We start from the raw sequence: 18875 nt of genomic DNA on the forward strand, positions 1-18875 counted from the left end.
GCGTGCCAACATATGGGAGGATGAAGAGGCCGCGTGCCAACATACGGGAGGATGAAGAGGCCGCGTGCCAACATACGGGAGGATGAAGAGGCCGCGTGCCAACATACGGGAGGATGAAGAGGCCGCGTGCCAACATACGGGAGGATGAAGAGGCCGCGTGCCAACATACGGGAGGATGAAGAGGCCGCGTGCCAACATACGGGAGGATGAAGAGGCCGCGTGCCAACATACGGGAGGATGAAGAGGCCGCGTGCCAACATACGGGAGAATGAAGAGGCCGCGTGCCAACATACGGGAGGATGAAGAGGCCGCGTGCCAACATACAGGAGGATGAAGAGGCCGTGTGCCAACATACGGGAGGATGAAGAGGCCGCGTGCCAACATACGGGAGGATGAAGAGGCCGCGTGCCAACATACGGGAGGATGAAGAGGCCGCGTGCCAACATACGGGAGGATGAAGAGGCCGCGTGCCAACATACGGGAGGATGAAGAGGCCGTGTGCCAACATACGGGAGGATGAAGAGGCCGCGTGCCAACATACGGGAGGATGAAGAGGCCGCGTGCCAACATACGGGAGGATGAAGAGGCCGCGTGCCAACATACGGGAGAATGAAGAGGCCGTGTGCCAACATACGGGAGGATGAAGAGGCCGTGTGCCAACATACGGGAGGATGAAGAGGCCGTGTGCCAACATACGGGAGGATGAAGAGGCCGCGTGCCAACATACGGGAGGATGAAGAGGCCGCGTGCCAACATACGGGAGAATGAAGAGGCCGCGTGCCAACATACGGGAGGATGAAGAGGCCGCGTGCCAACATACGGGAGGATGAAGAGGCCGCGTGCCAACATACGGGAGGATGAAGCAGCCTAATGCCAAAGTACGGGAGATAGAAGCAGCCTCACGCCAATGTACGGGAGGATGAAGAGGCCGCGTGCCAACATACGGGAGAATGAAGAGGCCGCATGCCAACATACGGGAGGATGAAGCAGCCTCACGCCAATGTACGGGAGATAGAAGCAGCCTCACGCCAATGTACGGGAGGAATAAGATGCCTCAGCACAACATACAGAAGAAGAATCAGCCTCATAATATATGGAAGAAGAAGCCTGGTGACAGCAGTGTACAGAAGACAATGCAAGATCACAGCACACAGGATACAAGTAGAGATGAGCGACCCTGGAGCAGCTGGAGTCCATCCGAACCCAAATGTTCGGCATGTGATTAGCGGCGGCTGCTGAACTTGGATAAAGCCCTAAGGTTGTCTGGAAAACATGGATACATACAGCCAATGACTACATCCATGATTTCCACATAGGCTTAGGGCTTTATCCAACTTCAGCAGCCACCGCTTATCACATGCCGAACATTTGGGTTCGGATGGCTCATCTCTAGATACAACGCCTCCCCAGATCATCTGTATCTGTCTACTACGATTTGCTTCAGTTTCTAACCAATCCCCACATCTCTGCTAGCTGTCAGCGTATTAGAGAGGAAGAAGAAGCCTCATCCCAATGTACGTAAAAAGAGGTCTCAATATATGGGAGGAAGAAGCCTCGCACTGTACGGAAGGAAGAAGCAGCTAATCACACTGTACGGGAGGAAGAAGCAGCTAATCACACTGTACGGGAGGAAGAAGCCTCACACTGTACGGGAGGAAGAAGCCTCACACTGTACAGGAGGAAGAAGCCTCACACTGTACGGAAGGAAGAAGCAGCTAATCACACTGTACGGGAGGAAGAAGCCTCACACTGTACGGGAGGAAGAAGCAGCTAATCACACTGTACGGGAGGAAGAAGCCTCACACTGTACGGGAGGAAGAAGCCTCGCACTGTACGGAAGGAAGAAGCAGCTAATCACACTGTACGGGAGGAAGAAGCAGCTAATCACACTGTACGGGAGGAAGAAGCCTCACACTGTACGGGAGGAAGAAGCCTCACACTGTACGGGAGGAAGAAGCCTCGCACTGTACGGAAGGAAGAAGCAGCTAATCACACTGTACGGGAGGAAGAAGCAGCTAATCACACTGTACGGGAGGAAGAAGCCTCACACTGTACGGGAGGAAGAAGCAGCTAATCACACTGTACGGGAGAAAGAAGCCTCACACTGTACGGGAGGAAGAAGCCTCACACTGTACAGGAGGAAGAAGCCTCACACTGTACAGGAGGAAGAAGCCTCACACTGTACAGGAGGAAGAAGCCTCACACTGTACGGGAGGAAGAAGCCTCACACTGTACGGGAGGAAGAAGCAGCTAATCACACTGTATGGGAGGAAGAAGCCTCACACTGTACGGGAGAAAGAAGCCTCACACTGTACGGGAGAAAGAAGCCTCACACTGTACGGGAGGAAGAAGCAGCTAATCAGACTGTACGGGAGGAAGAAGCCTCACACTGTACGGGAGGAAGAAGCCTCACACTGTACGGGAGGAAGAAGCAGCTAATCACACTGTACGGGAGGAAGAAGCAGCTAATCACACTGTACGGGAGGAAGAAGCAGCTAATCACACTGTACGGGAGGAAGAAGCCTCACACTGTACAGGAGGAAGAAGCCTCGCACTGTACGGAAGGAAGAAGCAGCTAATCACACTGTACGGGAGGAAGAAGCAGCTAATCACACTGTACGGGAGGAAGAAGCCTCACACTGTACGGGAGGAAGAAGCCTCACACTGTACGGAAGGAAGAAGCAGCTAATCACACTGTACGGGAGAAAGAAGCCTCACACTGTACGGGAGGAAGAAGCCTCACACTGTACGGGAGGAAGAAGCAGCTAATCACACTGTACGGGAGAAAGAAGCCTCACACTGTACGGGAGGAAGAAGCCTCACACTGTACAGGAGGAAGAAGCCTCACACTGTACAGGAGGAAGAAGCCTCACACTGTACAGGAGGAAGAAGCCTCACACTGTACGGGAGGAAGAAGCCTCACACTGTACGGGAGGAAGAAGCAGCTAATCACACTGTACGGGAGGAAGAAGCCTCACACTGTACGGGAGAAAGAAGCCTCACACTGTACGGGAGAAAGAAGCCTCACACTGTACGGGAGGAAGAAGCAGCTAATCAGACTGTACGGGAGGAAGAAGCCTCACACTGTACGGGAGGAAGAAGAAGCTAACCACACTGTACAGGAGGAAGAAGCCTCACACTGTACGGGAGGAAGAAGCCTCACACTGTACGGGAGGAAGAAGCAGCTAATCACACTGTACGGGAGGAAGAAGCAGCTAATCACACTGTACGGGAGGAAGAAGCAGCTAATCACACTGTACGGGAGGAAGAAGCCTCACACTGTACAGGAGGAAGAAGCCTCGCACTGTACGGAAGGAAGAAGCAGCTAATCACACTGTACGGGAGGAAGAAGCAGCTAATCACACTGTACGGGAGGAAGAAGCCTCACACTGTACGGGAGGAAGAAGCCTCACACTGTACGGGAGGAAGAAGCAGCTAATCACACTGTACGGGAGGAAGAAGCCTCACACTGTACGGGAGAAAGAAGCCTCACACTGTACGGGAGAAAGAAGCCTCACACTGTACGGGAGGAAGAAGCAGCTAATCAGACTGTACGGGAGGAAGAAGCCTCACACTGTACGGGAGGAAGAAGCCTCACACTGTACGGGAGGAAGAAGCAGCTAATCACACTGTACGGGAGGAAGAAACAGCTAATCAGACTGTACGGGAGGAAGAAGAAGCTAATCAGACTGTACGGGAGGACGAAGCCTCACACTGTACGGGAGGAAGAAGCAGCTAATCAGACTGTACGGGAGGAAGAAGCCTCACACTGTACGGGAGGAAGAAGCCTCACACTGTACGGGAGGAAGAAGCAGCTAATCAGACTGTACGGGAGGAAGAAGCCTCACACTGTACAGGAGGAAGAAGCCTCACACTGTACAGGAGGAAGAAGAAGCTAACCACACTGTACAGGAGGAAGAAGCAGCTAATCGCACTGTACAAGAGAAAGAAGAAGCAGCTAATCACACTGTACAGGAGGAAGAAGAAGCTAACCACACTGTACGGGAGGAAGAAGACTCACACTGTATGGGAGGAAGAAGCAGCTAATCAGACTGTACGGGAGGAAGAAGCAGCTAATCACACTGTACGGGAGGAAGAAGCAGCTAATCAGACTGTACGGGAGGAAGAAGACTTACACTGTACAGGAGGAAGAAGCAGCTAATCACACTGTACAGGAGGAAGAAGCCTCACACTGTACGGGAGGAAGAAGCTAATCAGACTGTACGGGAGGAAGAAGCAGCTAATCACACTGTACGGGAGGAAGAAGCAGCTAATCAGACTGTATGGGAGGAAGAAGCAGCTTATCAGACTGTACGGGAGGAAGAAGCAGCTAATCACACTGTACGGGAGGAAGAAGCCTCACACTGTACGGGAGGAAGAAGAAGCTAATCACATTGTAAAGAAGGAAGAAGCCTCACACTATACAGGAGGAAGAAGACTCACACTATACAGGAGAAAGAAGAAGCTAATCAGACTGTACGGAAGGAAGAAGAAGCTAACCACACTGTACTGGAGGAAGAAGCAGCTAATCAGACTGTACAGGAGGAAGAAGAAGCTAACCACACTGTACTGGAGGAAGAAGCAGCTAATCAGACTGTACAGGAGGAAGAAGAAACTAATCAGACTGTACGGGAGGAAGAAGCCTCACACTGTATGGGAGGAAGAAGCAGCTAATCACACTGTACTGGAGGAAGAAGCAGCTAATCAGAATGTACCGGAGGAAGAAGAAGCTAATCAGAATGTACAGGAGGAAGAAGAAGCTAATCACATTGTACAGGAGGAAGAAGAATGTGCTAATCAGACTGTACGGGAGGAAGAAGCAGCTAATCACACTGTACGGGAGGAAGAAGAAGCTGCCTCATCTAACTGTAGGGAAGCAGCCTAATAATACACGGCAGAGGAAGCCTTATCCCGATGTACAGGAGGAAGTAGAAGCCTAAGCCAAATGTATGGGAGGAAGAAGAAGTCTCATTACAATGTACAGGAGGAAGAAGCAGCTTAATTGCTTTTTAGAGAAGATGTCTTATCCCACTGCATGGGAGGGAGAAGCAGCTAATTACATTATACAGAAGGAAGAAGCAGCTGATCACATTGGGATGAGGTTGCTTCTTCCTCCTATAATGTATGGGAGGAAGAAGCGGCCTTATCCCAATGTACAGAGGGAAAGAAGCAGCTAAACCCCTCAGTGGGCCTCCGCTTGCCCTCGGTGTTCTCTGCCGGGCAACCCTACTATTTAACAAGTTAGAAAGCTGCTGCTGCTTCCCCTCAGTAGTGCCCCCCAAACATTAGATGGCACCACTCCCGTAACACTGACGTATATATCAGTCATCTGCACTAGTCAGACAGCAGACCAGGCGACATCACTGAGCAGCCCAGTACGGAGACTCACCCAGCACTCCAGGGGACCTCTACCTTTCTCATGTGATCAGCCTCCTGTGCTGCAGCCTCCAGACGCTCCGTCTCTTCCTCCAGCTCTTCAAGCCTCTGAAGGAGAACCTCACGCTCCGCCTTAAGCTGCCGACACTCATCGTGCGCCTGCCGCGCCTGTCCCTTAACACTCTCGAGGTATTCCTGCAGACCAGAGATGATGCCCTCCAAGTCTCTCTTCAGCGCTTCATTAGCAGCTATCTGACCTGTACGGGAAAAGACGGCACGAGAACACATGAAAACAGTGACATCACTGAGAAAACAGCCTACCCATCACTAGAGATCAGTGACATCACTGAGAATACAGCCTATCCATCACTAGAGATCAGTGACATCACTGAGAATACAGCCTATCCATCACTAGAGATCAGTGACATCACTGAGAATACAGCCTATCCATCACTAGAGATCAGTGACATCACTGAGAATACAGCCTATCCATCACTAGAGATCAGCAGTGACATCACTAAGAATACAGCCTATCCATCACTAGAGATCAGCAGTGACATCACTGAGAATACAGCCTATCCATCACTAGAGATCAGCAGTGACATCACTGAGAATACAGCCTATCCATCACTAGAGATCAGCGGTGACATCACTGAGAATACAGCCTATCCATCACTAGAGATCAGCAGTGACATCACTAAGAATACAGCCTATCCATCACTAGAGATCAGTGACATCACTGAGAATACAGCCTATCCATTACTAGAGATCAGCGGTGACTTCACTGAGAATACAGCCTATCCATCACTAGAGATCAGCGGTGACATCACTGAGAATACAGCCTATCACTAGAGATCAGCAATGACATCACTGAGAATACAGCCTATCCATCACTAGAGATCAGCAGTGACATCACTGAGAATACAGCCTATCCATCACTAGAGATTAGTGACATCACTGAGAATACAGCCTATCCATCACTAGAGATCAGTGACATCACTGAGAATACAGCCTATCCATCACTAGAGATCAGTGACATCACTGAGAATACAGCCTATCCATCACTAGAGATCAGTGACATCACTGAGAATACAGCCTATCCATCACTAGAGATCAGTGGTGACTTCACTGAGAATACAGCCTATCCATCACTAGAAATCAGTGGTGACTTCACTGAGAATACAGCCTATCCATCACTAGAAATCAGTGGTGACTTCACTGAGAATACAGCCTATCCATCACTAGAGATCAGTGACATCACTGAGAATACAGCCTATCACTAGAGATCAGCAATGACATCACTGAGAATACAGCCTATCCATCACTAGAGATCAGCAGTGACATCACTGAGAATACAGCCTATCCATCACTAGAGATCAGTGACATCACTGAGAATACAGCCTATCCATCACTAGAGATCAGTGACATCACTGAGAATACAGCCTATCCATCACTAGAGATCAGTGACATCACTGAGAATACAGCCTATCCATCACTAGAGATCAGTGACATCACTGAGAATACAGCCTATCACTAGAGATCAGCAATGACATCACTGAGAATACAGCCTATCCATCACTAGAGATCAGCAGTGACATCACTGAGAATACAGCCTATCACTAGAGATCAGTGACATCACTGGGAATACAGCCTATCCATCACTAGAGATCAGTGACATCACTGAGAATACAGCCTATCACTAGAGATCAGCAGTGACATCACTGAGAATACAGCCTATCCATCACTAGAGATCAGCAGTGACATCACTGAGAATACAGCCTATCCATCACTAGAGATCAGTGACATCACTGAGAATACAGCCTATCCATCACTAGAGATCAGTGACATCACTGAGAATACAGCCTATCCATCACTAGAGATCAGTGACATCACTGAGAATACAGCCTATCCATCACTAGAGACCAGTGACATCACTGAGAATACAGCCTATCCATCACTAGAGATCAGCAGTGACATCACTGAGAATACAGCCTATCCATCACTAGAGATCAGTGACATCACTGAGAATACAGCCTATCCATCACTAGAGATCAGTGACATCACTGAGAATACAGCCTATCACTAGAGATCAGCAGTGACATCACTGAGAATACAGCCTATCCATCACTAGAGATCAGCAGTGACATCACTGAGAATACAGCCTATCCATCACTAGAGATCAGTGACATCACTGAGAATACAGCCTATCCATCACTAGAGATCAGTGACATCACTGAGAATACAGCCTATCCATCACTAGAGATCAGTGACATCACTGAGAATACAGCCTATCCATCACTAGAGACCAGTGACATCACTGAGAATACAGCCTATCCATCACTAGAGATCAGCAGTGACATCACTGAGAATACAGCCTATCACTAGAGATCAGTGACATCACTGGGAATACAGCCTATCCATCACTAGAGATCAGTGACATCACTGAGAATACAGCCTATCACTAGAGATCAGCAGTGACATCACTGAGAATACAGCCTATCCATCACTAGAGATCAGCAGTGACATCACTGAGAATACAGCCTATCCATCACTAGAGATCAGCGGTGACATCACTGAGAATACAGCCTATCCATCACTAGAGATCAGTGACATCACTGAGAATACAGCCTATCCATCACTAGAGATCAGTGACATCACTGAGAATACAGCCTATCCATCACTAGAGATCAGTGACATCACTGAGAATACAGCCTATCCATCACTGGTAGCGGTGACATCACTATGAGGTCACTGCGCTGTTCTTGGAGGACTGACCTTCTGTGAGCTGCTGTTCCAGGTCCTTGATCTCCTCGGTTTCTCTGGCGATACGAGACAACATGTCGTCCAGCCGTCCTTCCAGCTGCCTGTACTGCCGGTCCATCATCTCCAGCTGCCGCTCCTTACTGACCTTCTGAGCCTTTACATGGGACTGCACATGAAGGGAAGAATGTTCAGATACAGGTTATGACGTCCAGGGAAGCAGACATGAGGACGTACTAACAACATCTACCCCAATACAGCCTCTACAGGCTCTGCACAGGGCAGATACAGCATCTCCAGCCTCTACACAGGGTAGATACAGCCTCTACACAGGGCAGATACAGCATCTCCAGCCTCTACACAGGGCAGATACAGCCTCTACACAGGGCAGATACAGCATCTCCAGCCCCTACACAGGGCAGATACCGCATCTCCAGCCTCTACACAGGGCAGATACCGCATCTCCAGCCTCTACACAGGGCAGATACAGCATCTCCAGCCTCTACACAGGGCAGATACCGCATCTCCAGCCTCTACACAGGGCAGATACAGCATCTCCAGCCCCTACACAGGGCAGATACAGGCTCTACACAGGGCAGATACCGCATCTCCAGCCTCTACACAGGGCAGATACAGCATCTCCAGCCTCTACACAGGGCAGATACCGCATCTCCAGCCTCTACACAGGGCAGATACAGCATCTCCAGCCTCTACACAGGGCAGATACAGCATCTCCAGCCTCTACACAGGGCAGATACAGCATCTCCAGCCTCTACACAGGGCAGATACAGCATCTCCAGCCTCTACACAGGGCAGATACAGCATCTCCAGCCTCTACACAGGGCAGATACAGCATCTCCAGCCCCTACACAGGGCAGATACAGCATCTCCAGCCTCTACACAGGGCAGATACAGCATCTCCAGCCTCTACACAGGGCAGATACAGCATCTCCAGCCCCTACACAGGGCAGATACAGCATCTCCAGCCTCTACACAGGGCAGATACAGCATCTCCAGCCTCTACACAGGGCAGATACAGCATCTCCAGCCTCTACACAGGGCAGATACCACATCTCCAGCCTCTACACAGGGCAGATAAAGCCTCTACACAGGGCAGATACAGCATCTCCAGCCTCTACACAGGGCAGATACCGCATCTCCAGCCTCTACACAGGGCAGATACAGCCTCTACACAGGGCAGATACAGCATCTCCAGCCCCTACACAGGGCAGATACAGCATCTCCAGCCTCTACACAGGGCAGATACAGCATCTCCAGCCTCTACACAGGGCAGATACAGCATCTCCAGCCTCTACACAGGGCAGATACAGCATCTCCAGCCTCTACACAGGGCAGATACAGCATCTCCAGCCTCTACACAGGGCAGATAAAGCCTCTACACAGGGCAGATACAGCATCTCCAGCCTCTACACAGGGCAGATACAGCATCTCCAGCCCCTACACAGGGCAGATACAGCATCTCCAGCCCCTACACAGGGCAGATACCGCATCTCCAGCCCCTACACAGGGCAGATACAGCATCTCCAGCCTCTACACAGGGCAGATACTGCATCTCCAGCCCCTACACAGGGCAGATACCGCATCTCCAGCCTCTACACAGGGCAGATACAGCCTCTACACAGGGCAGATACAGCATCTCCAGCCCCTACACAGGGCAGATACAGCATCTCCAGCCTCTACACAGGGCAGATACCGCATCTCCAGCCTCTACACAGGGCAGATACCGCATCTCCAGCCTCTACACAGGGCAGATACAGCATCTCCAGCCCCTACACAGGGCAGATACAGCATCTCCAGCCCCTACACAGGGCAGATACAGCATCTCCAGCCCCTACACAGGGCAGATACAGCATCTCCAGCCTCTACACAGGGCAGATACAGCATCTCCAGCCTCTACACAGGGCAGATACAGCATCTCCAGCCTCTACACAGGGCAGATACAGCATCTCCAGCCTCTACACAGGGCAGATACCGCATCTCCAGCCTCTACACAGGGCAGATACAGCCTCTACACAGGGCAGATACAGCATCTCCAGCCCCTACACAGGGCAGATACAGCATCTCCAGCCCCTACACAGGGCAGATACAGCATCTCCAGCCTCTACACAGGGCAGATACAGCATCTCCAGCCCCTACACAGGGCAGATACAGCATCTCCAGCCTCTACACAGGGCAGATACAGCATCTCCAGCCCCTACACAGGGCAGATACCGCATCTCCAGCCTCTACACAGGGAAGATACAGCATCTCCAGCCTCTACACAGGGCAGATACAGCATCTCCAGCCTCTACACAGGGCAGATACAGCATCTCCAGCCTCTACACAGGGCAGATACCGCATCTCCAGCCTCTACACAGGGCAGATACAGCATCTCCAGCCTCTACACAGGGCAGATACAGCATCTCCAGCCTCTACACAGGGCAGATACCGCATCTCCAGCCTCTACACAGGGCAGATACAGCATCTCCAGCCTCTACACAGGGCAGATACAGCATCTCCAGCCTCTACACAGGGCAGATACCGCATCTCCAGCCTCTACACAGGGCAGATAGAGCATCTCCAGCCCCTACACAGGGTAGACAGAGCATTAGATATGGCGGCAGCAGAGAGGGCGAGGGTCTCTCACACATTAGCTGCAGGTAGACTTACAGGACTGCAGATCCTCCCTCCTCCTGCAGAGCATTGCACCCAGAGACTTCCTCATGTCAGGGTGAGATGTGGGGAGTGCTGGCAATGGTCTGCAGGGAACGACTCCACATCTGTAGAGTTTGAAATCACAACACAGGAAGCAGCGGTGGCTACAGCCAACCAGAAGGCGCCCCCCCCCCCATCCCCTCCAACCACAGGGCGGAACCCCTGCACCCCCCCCCTCTCCCTGAGGAAGTGCATTGTTCCCCTGCCTGTAGTCAGATACATGAGGAGGGCGGGCCCAGCCCAGGCCAGTAATAGATCCCAGCGGGGCCCATCATCACACACACTGTTTGCACACAGGATGATGTAAGGCTGGGTGCACACTGAGCATTACTGCAAATCAGGAGTGACCCCCACTATACAAGGTCCCCTCAACTGTGCCCAAACTACAACTCCCAGCATGCCCTGACCCCGGGCAGCATCTACAGCAGTGTCCCCCAGTATGACACTCTGCATCTGCTACAGGACTACAATTCTCATCACAGATATCCTGGGTGTTGTAGCTGCAAGGCCAGAGAACACACCGGTACCATCACACACATATTATATACATACACACACACACACACACACACACACACACTGGTGCCTTGGTTTAAGAGTAACTTGGTTTAAGAACTCACAGTTTTTCAAAATTGTGACTTGGTGTAAGAGCTCCCTGTACTGGGTGGGAAAGAGAGGCATGGTCTGCATAGCGGGGTCTACAGCCCTGTACTCTGACCCAGGAAGTCTCCCTCACCTTCCAAATCATAGCAGATCCACCTCAGGCTGAGGCTCACATCAGGGGACAGGACTGTGGAGGTAATCTCTCCATAGCTGTAACCCCTCTCTCCCCAGACAGAGAGCGCTGCTATACTGTGCCCACATCTGTCCTGCTCATTCCTTCATGCTCCCTGCAGTCTGTCTGTCCTTGTGTTTCCCATCCCCTCTATAATGTGTCTGCACTCACACTCAGCTGTATATAAAGTTTCTGTCACTGTCCTCCTGCACAGCTCTGTGACTCTCACTTCCTGATTGGCCAATGCTGAACACACGCCCCTTCCCCATTGCTGTCATGTGACCAAAAAGCCCTCTGACAGCAGCCCTGCTTCTCTATTCTAGCCAGTTGTACTACGCTACTGCATTATGGGCATCTGCAGCTCCATCCTGTACCTACAAACTGCTTCTGTGTTATCAGGGTTATACAGTTACTATACATTATATACCACATGCTGCTATACTGTACAGTAACTTATATATCACATATCCAGCTGCTGTGTTATCAGGGTTATACAGTTACTATACATTATACACCACATGCTGCTATACTGTACAGTAACTTATATATCACATATCCAGCTGCTGTGTTATCAGGGTTATACAGTTACTATACATTATACACCACATGCTGCTATACTGTACAGTAACTTATATATCACATATCCAGCTGCTGCAGTGTTATCAGGGTTATACAGTTACTATACATTATACACCACATGCTGCTATACTGTACAGTAACTTATATATCACATATCCAGCTGCTGTGTTATCAGGGTTATACAGTTACTATACATTATATACCACATGCTGCTATACTGTACAGTAACTTATATATCACATATCCAGCTGCTGTGTTATCAGGGTTATACAGTTACTATACATTATATACCACATGCTGCTATACTGTACAGTAACTTATATATCACATATCCAGCTGCTGCTGTGTTATCAGGGTTATACAGTTACTATACATTATACACCACATGCTGCTATACTGTACAGTAACTTATATATCACATATCCAGCTGCTGTGTTATCAGGGTTATACAGTTACTATACATTATATACCACATGCTGCTATACTGTACAGTAACTTATATATCACATATCCAGCTGCTGTGTTATCAGGGTTATACAGTTACTATACATTATACACCACATGCTGCTATACTGTACAGTACCTTATATATCACATATCCAGCTGCTGCTGTGTTATCAGGGTTATACAGTTACTATACATTATACACCACATGCTGCTATACTGTACAGTAACTTATATATCACATATCCAGCTGCTGTGTTATCAGGGTTATACAGTTACTATACATTATACACCACATGCTGCTATACTGTACAGTACCTTATATATCACATATCCAGCTGCTGCTGTGTTATCAGGGTTATACAGTTACTATACATTATACACCACATGCTGCTATACTGTACAGTAACTTATATATCACATATCCAGCTGCTGTGTTATCAGGGTTATACAGTTACTATACATTATATACCACATGCTGATTGCTATACTGTACAGTAACTTATATATCACATATCCAGCTGCTGCTGTGTTATCAGGGTTATACAGTTACTATACATTATATACCACATGCTGCTATACTGTACAGTAACTTATATATCACATATCCAGCTGCTGTGTTATCAGGGTTATACAGTTACTATACATTATACACCACATGCTGCTATACTGTACAGTAACTTATATATCACATATCCAGCTGCTGTGTTATCAGGGTTATACAGTTACTATACATTATATACCACATGCTGCTATACTGTACAGTAACTTATATATTACATATCCAGCTGCTGTGTTATCAGGGTTATACAGTTACTATACATTATACACCACATGCTGCTATACTGTACAGTAACTTATATATCACATATCCAGCTGCAGTGTTATCAGGGTTATACAGTTACTATACATTATATACCACATGCTGCTATACTGTACAGTAACTTATATATCACATATCCAGCTGCTGTGTTATCAGGGTTATACAGTTACTATACATTATATACCACATGCTGATTGCTATACTGTACAGTAACTTATATATCACATATCCAGCTGCTGCTGTGTTATCAGGGTTATACAGTTACTATACATTATATACCACATGCTGCTATACTGTACAGTAACTTATATATCACATATCCAGCTGCTGTGTTATCAGGGTTATACAGTTACTATACATTATACACCACATGCTGCTATACTGTACAGTAACTTATATATCACATATCCAGCTGCTGTGTTATCAGGGTTATACAGTTACTATACATTATATACCACATGCTGCTATACTGTACAGTAACTTATATATCACATATCCAGCTGCTGTGTTATCAGGGTTATACAGTTACTATACATTATACACCACATGCTGCTATACTGTACAGTAACTTATATATCACATATCCAGCTGCTGTGTTATCAGGGTTATACAGTTACTATACATTATATACCACATGCTGCTATACTGTACAGTAACTTATATATCACATATCCAGCTGCTGTGTTATCAGGGTTATACAGTTACTATACATTATACACCACATGCTGCTATACTGTACAGTAACTTATATATCACATATCCAGCTGCAGTGTTATTAGGGTTATACAGTTACTATACATTATATACCACATGCTGCTATACTGTACAGTAACTTATATATCACATATCCAGCTGCTGTGTTATCAGGGTTATACAGTTACTATACATTATATACCACATGCTGATTGCTATACTGTACAGTAACTTATATATCACATATCCAGCTGCTGCTGTGTTATCAGGGTTATACAGTTACTATACATTATACACCACATGCTGCTATACTGTACAGTACCTTATATATCACATATCCAGCTGCTGCTGTGTTATCAGGGTTATACAGTTACTATACATTATATACCACATGCTGCTATACTGTACAGTAACTTATATATCACATATCCAGCTGCTGTGTTATCAGGGTTATACAGTTACTATACATTATATACCACATGCTGCTATACTGTACAGTAACTTATATATCACATATCCAGCTGCTGTGTTATCAGGGTTATACAGTTACTATACATTATACACCACATGCTGCTATACTGTACAGTAACTTATATATCACATATCCAGCTGCTGTGTTATCAGGGTTATACAGTTACTATACATTATACACCACATGCTGCTATACTGTACAGTAACTTATATATCACATATCCAGCTGCTGCTGTGATATCAGGGTTATACAGTTACTATACATTATACACCACATACTGCTATACTGTACAGTAACTTATATATCACATATCCAGCTGCTGTGTTATCAGGGTTATACAGTTACTATACATTATATACCACATGCTGCTATACTGTACAGTAACTTATATATCACATATCCAGCTGCTGTGTTATCAGGGTTATACAGTTACTATACATTATACACCACATGCTGCTATACTGTACAGTACCTTATATATCACATATCCAGCTGCTGCGTTATCAGGGTTATACAGTTACTATACATTATATACCACATGCTGCTATACTGTACAGTAACTTATATATCACATATCCAGCTGCTGTGTTATCAGGGTTATACAGTTACTATACATTATACACCACATGCTGCTATACTGTACAGTAACTTATATATCACATCTCCAGCTGCTGTGTTATCAGGGTTATACAGTTACTATACATTATACACCACATGCTGCTATACTGTACAGTAACTTATATATCACATATCCAGCTGCTGTGTTATCAGGGTTATACAGTTACTATACATTATACACCACATGCTGATTGCTATACAGTACAGTAACTTATATATCACATATCCAGCTGCTGTGTTATCAGGGTTATACAGTTACTATACATTATACACCACATGCTGCTATACTGTACAGTAACTTATATATCACATATCCAGCTGCTGTGTTATCAGGGTTATACAGTTACTATACATTATACACCACATGCTGCTATACTGTACAGTAACTTATATATCACATATCCAGCTGCTGTGTTATCAGGGTTATACAGTTACTATACATTATACACCACATGCTGCTATACTGTACAGTAACTTATATATCACATATCCAGCTGCTGTGTTATCAGGGTTATACAGTTACTATACATTATATACCACATGCTGCTATACTGTACAGTAACTTATATATCACATATCCAGCTGCTTCTCATTGTTTCGTCTCTTCTTTATGTTATTCAGAATAGTAATGATTATACTTGAGGTGTGGAACCCATTATCTGCAGATCAGTGATTTCTTATGGGAAAATTTGCTTTGGTATAAGAGTGGATTTTGTTTACAAGCGCCGTCCCAGAACGGATTATCCTCCTACTACAAGGCACCACTGTATATGTATAGGAATATATATATATGTATTTTTTTTTCACAATATTTTATTGTAATTACAATATTGCAATAATCCAGAGCATTCAGGTGAATCAACGACAACAGTAAAGAGTGGTATGAAAGCTTACAATCGTACCAACTTTACTGTTATAAAACAAGTAGAATATGTTATTCCGAGAACAATCATGAAAGGAAACGATAGAGAAATAAAACAGATCATCTTTTACATGGTATGACCTAATAAGTATGGTGATGGTACCGTTGTATGACACAAAACAGCTCGAGCAAATGTCATTCTTAGAGACACAATAGCGACTTGGAAAGCTGTCAGGAAACTATACAATTTACCCTTCAAACTTTCTAAATATCTTCCCTTGTGGAATTCGCCATTATTCCGACCTGGAATTAGAAGCCCCGATCATACAGTATGGAAGGAGAGGAATATCACTACTTTGGGTCACTTACTTGATTCTGAAAAAGGAATATTTCTTTCCTGGGATCGACTGAGAGAACAATATGTCTTACCCCAAGAAGAAGTACAATACTATAAACTTCTCAAATTAGCAAGCAACCGAGTTCAATCAATAGCCATTGCAGAAACATCGGGACCGTTTGACCTTCTTTGCTCCAGAACGACCTTACGACTTTCCCTGTCACCAATATACCAAATGCTTTCCTCCATTTCTTTTCACATTTCTTTTCACATTTCTTGTTTGTTTTAATGATTTGTTATATTTATGTAATTTTATATAAGTCTACTGACCTGTCATAGTTTATCTATTATTATATGATTGTTCTTATCACTTTGTATTTATGTATAACTTCAATAAAATATTGTTCAAAAAAAAAAAAAAAAAAAACAGCTCAAGCAGCAGCTAAAGGGAAAAAATTACATGACGGGGTTATCCCATTAGTGTTATCATATAGAGAGGTGTGACCCATCATACATAGCGAGGTTTGTATAAACATATCAACTAGGTCCCTAACCAAGTCACATGAAGGGGTGAGGGGTTATCCCATTAGTGTTATCATAGATAGGTGTGACCCATCATACATAGCGAGACTTATGACTAATAACTGAGAACTGCCAGAGCTGTATCATTATATATTTATTATATAATATATATTATATATATATATTTATTTATTTTATATTCCGGGATGACATTTCCGGATAAACTTCAACACCCTCTGACCTTTACAGGTGACATGGCATCACATGGCTGACCGTTCAGTGTTTCACTGCACAACTTGCTGTTCTGTAACAAAGAGCTTGTTACATGGTAGTATTACAGTGTAACACCACCACTAGACACACCTGCCCTGTACACTGTAACACCACCACTAGACACACCTGTCCTGTACACTGTAACACCACCACTAGACACACCTGCCCTGTACACTGTAACACCACCACTAGACACACCTGTCCTGTACACTGTAACACCACCACTAGACACACCTGTCCTGTACACTGTAACACCACCACTAGACACACCTGTCCTGTACACTGTAGCACCACCACTAGACACACCTGTACATTGTAACACCACCACTAGACACACCTGTCCTGTACACTGTAACACCACCACTAGACACACCTGTCCTGTACACTGTAACACCACCACTAGACACACCTGTCCTGTACACTGTAACACCACCACTAGACACAGCTGTCCTGTACACTGTAACACCACCACTAGACACACCTGTCCTGTACACTGTAACACCACCACTAGACACACCTGTCCTGTACACAGTAACACCACCACTAGACACACCTGTCCTGTACACTGTAACACCACCACTAGACACACCTGCCCTGTACACTGTAACACCACCAACACTAGACACACCTGCCCTGTACACTGTAACACCACCACCACTAGACACACCTGTCCTGTACACAGTAACACCACTAGACACAGCTGCCCTGTACACAGTAACACCACCACTAGACACACCTGTCCTGTACACTGTAACACCACCACCACTAGACACACCTGTCCTGTACACAGTAACACCACCACTAGACACACCTGTCCTGTACACAGTAACACCACCACTAGACACACCTGCCCCATACACTGTAACACCACCACCACTAGACACACCTGTCCTGTACACTGTAACACCACCACTAGACACACCTGCCCTGTACACTGTAACACCACCACCACTAGACACACCTGCCCTGTACACTGTAACACCACCACCACTAGACACAGCTGTCCTGTACACTGTAACACCACCACTAGACACACCTGTCCTGTACACTGTAACACCACCACTAGACACACCTGTCCTGTACACAGTAACACCACCACTAGACACACCTGTCCTGTACACTGTAACACCACCACTAGACACACCTGCCCTGTACACTGTAACACCACCACCACTAGACACACCTGCCCTGTACACTGTAACACCACCACCACTAGACACACCTGTCCTGTACACAGTAACACCACCACTAGACACACCTGCCCTGTACACTGTAACACCACCACTAGACACACCTGCCCCATACACTGTAACACCACCACCACTAGACACACCTGTCCTGTACACTGTAACACCACCACTAGACACACCTGTCCTGTACACTGTAACACCACCACTAGACACACCTGTCCTGTACACTGTAACACCACCACTAGACACACCTGTCCTGTACACTGTAACACCACCACCACTACACACACCTGCCCTGTACACTGTAACACCACCACCACTAGACACACCTGTCCTGTACACTGTAACACCACCACTAGACACACCTGCGCTGTACACTGCAACACCACCACTAGACACACCTGTCCTGTACACTGTAACACCACCACCACTAGAC

At 46.6% G+C, this 18875-nt stretch overlaps 1 protein-coding gene across 4 annotated transcripts in view; it reads right to left on the reverse strand.

Moving 5' to 3' along the window:
* CNTRL (centriolin) overlaps positions 1-18875 on the reverse strand; it is a 247561-nt gene that overhangs the window by 150136 nt on the left and 78550 nt on the right. For all 4 annotated transcript variants that reach the window (XM_069986606.1, XM_069986603.1, XM_069986604.1 and 1 more), the window contains exons 12-13: positions 8152-8305; positions 5413-5633 (exon numbers count right to left, since the gene is read on the reverse strand). In XM_069986606.1, the coding sequence (XP_069842707.1) occupies positions 5413-5633; positions 8152-8305 (375 nt within the window). The remainder of the gene's footprint in view (positions 1-5412; positions 5634-8151; positions 8306-18875) is intronic.

This window comes from Dendropsophus ebraccatus, chromosome 10, assembly GCF_027789765.1.
Source record: "Dendropsophus ebraccatus isolate aDenEbr1 chromosome 10, aDenEbr1.pat, whole genome shotgun sequence".
NCBI classification, from domain to species: domain Eukaryota; kingdom Metazoa; phylum Chordata; class Amphibia; order Anura; family Hylidae; genus Dendropsophus; species Dendropsophus ebraccatus.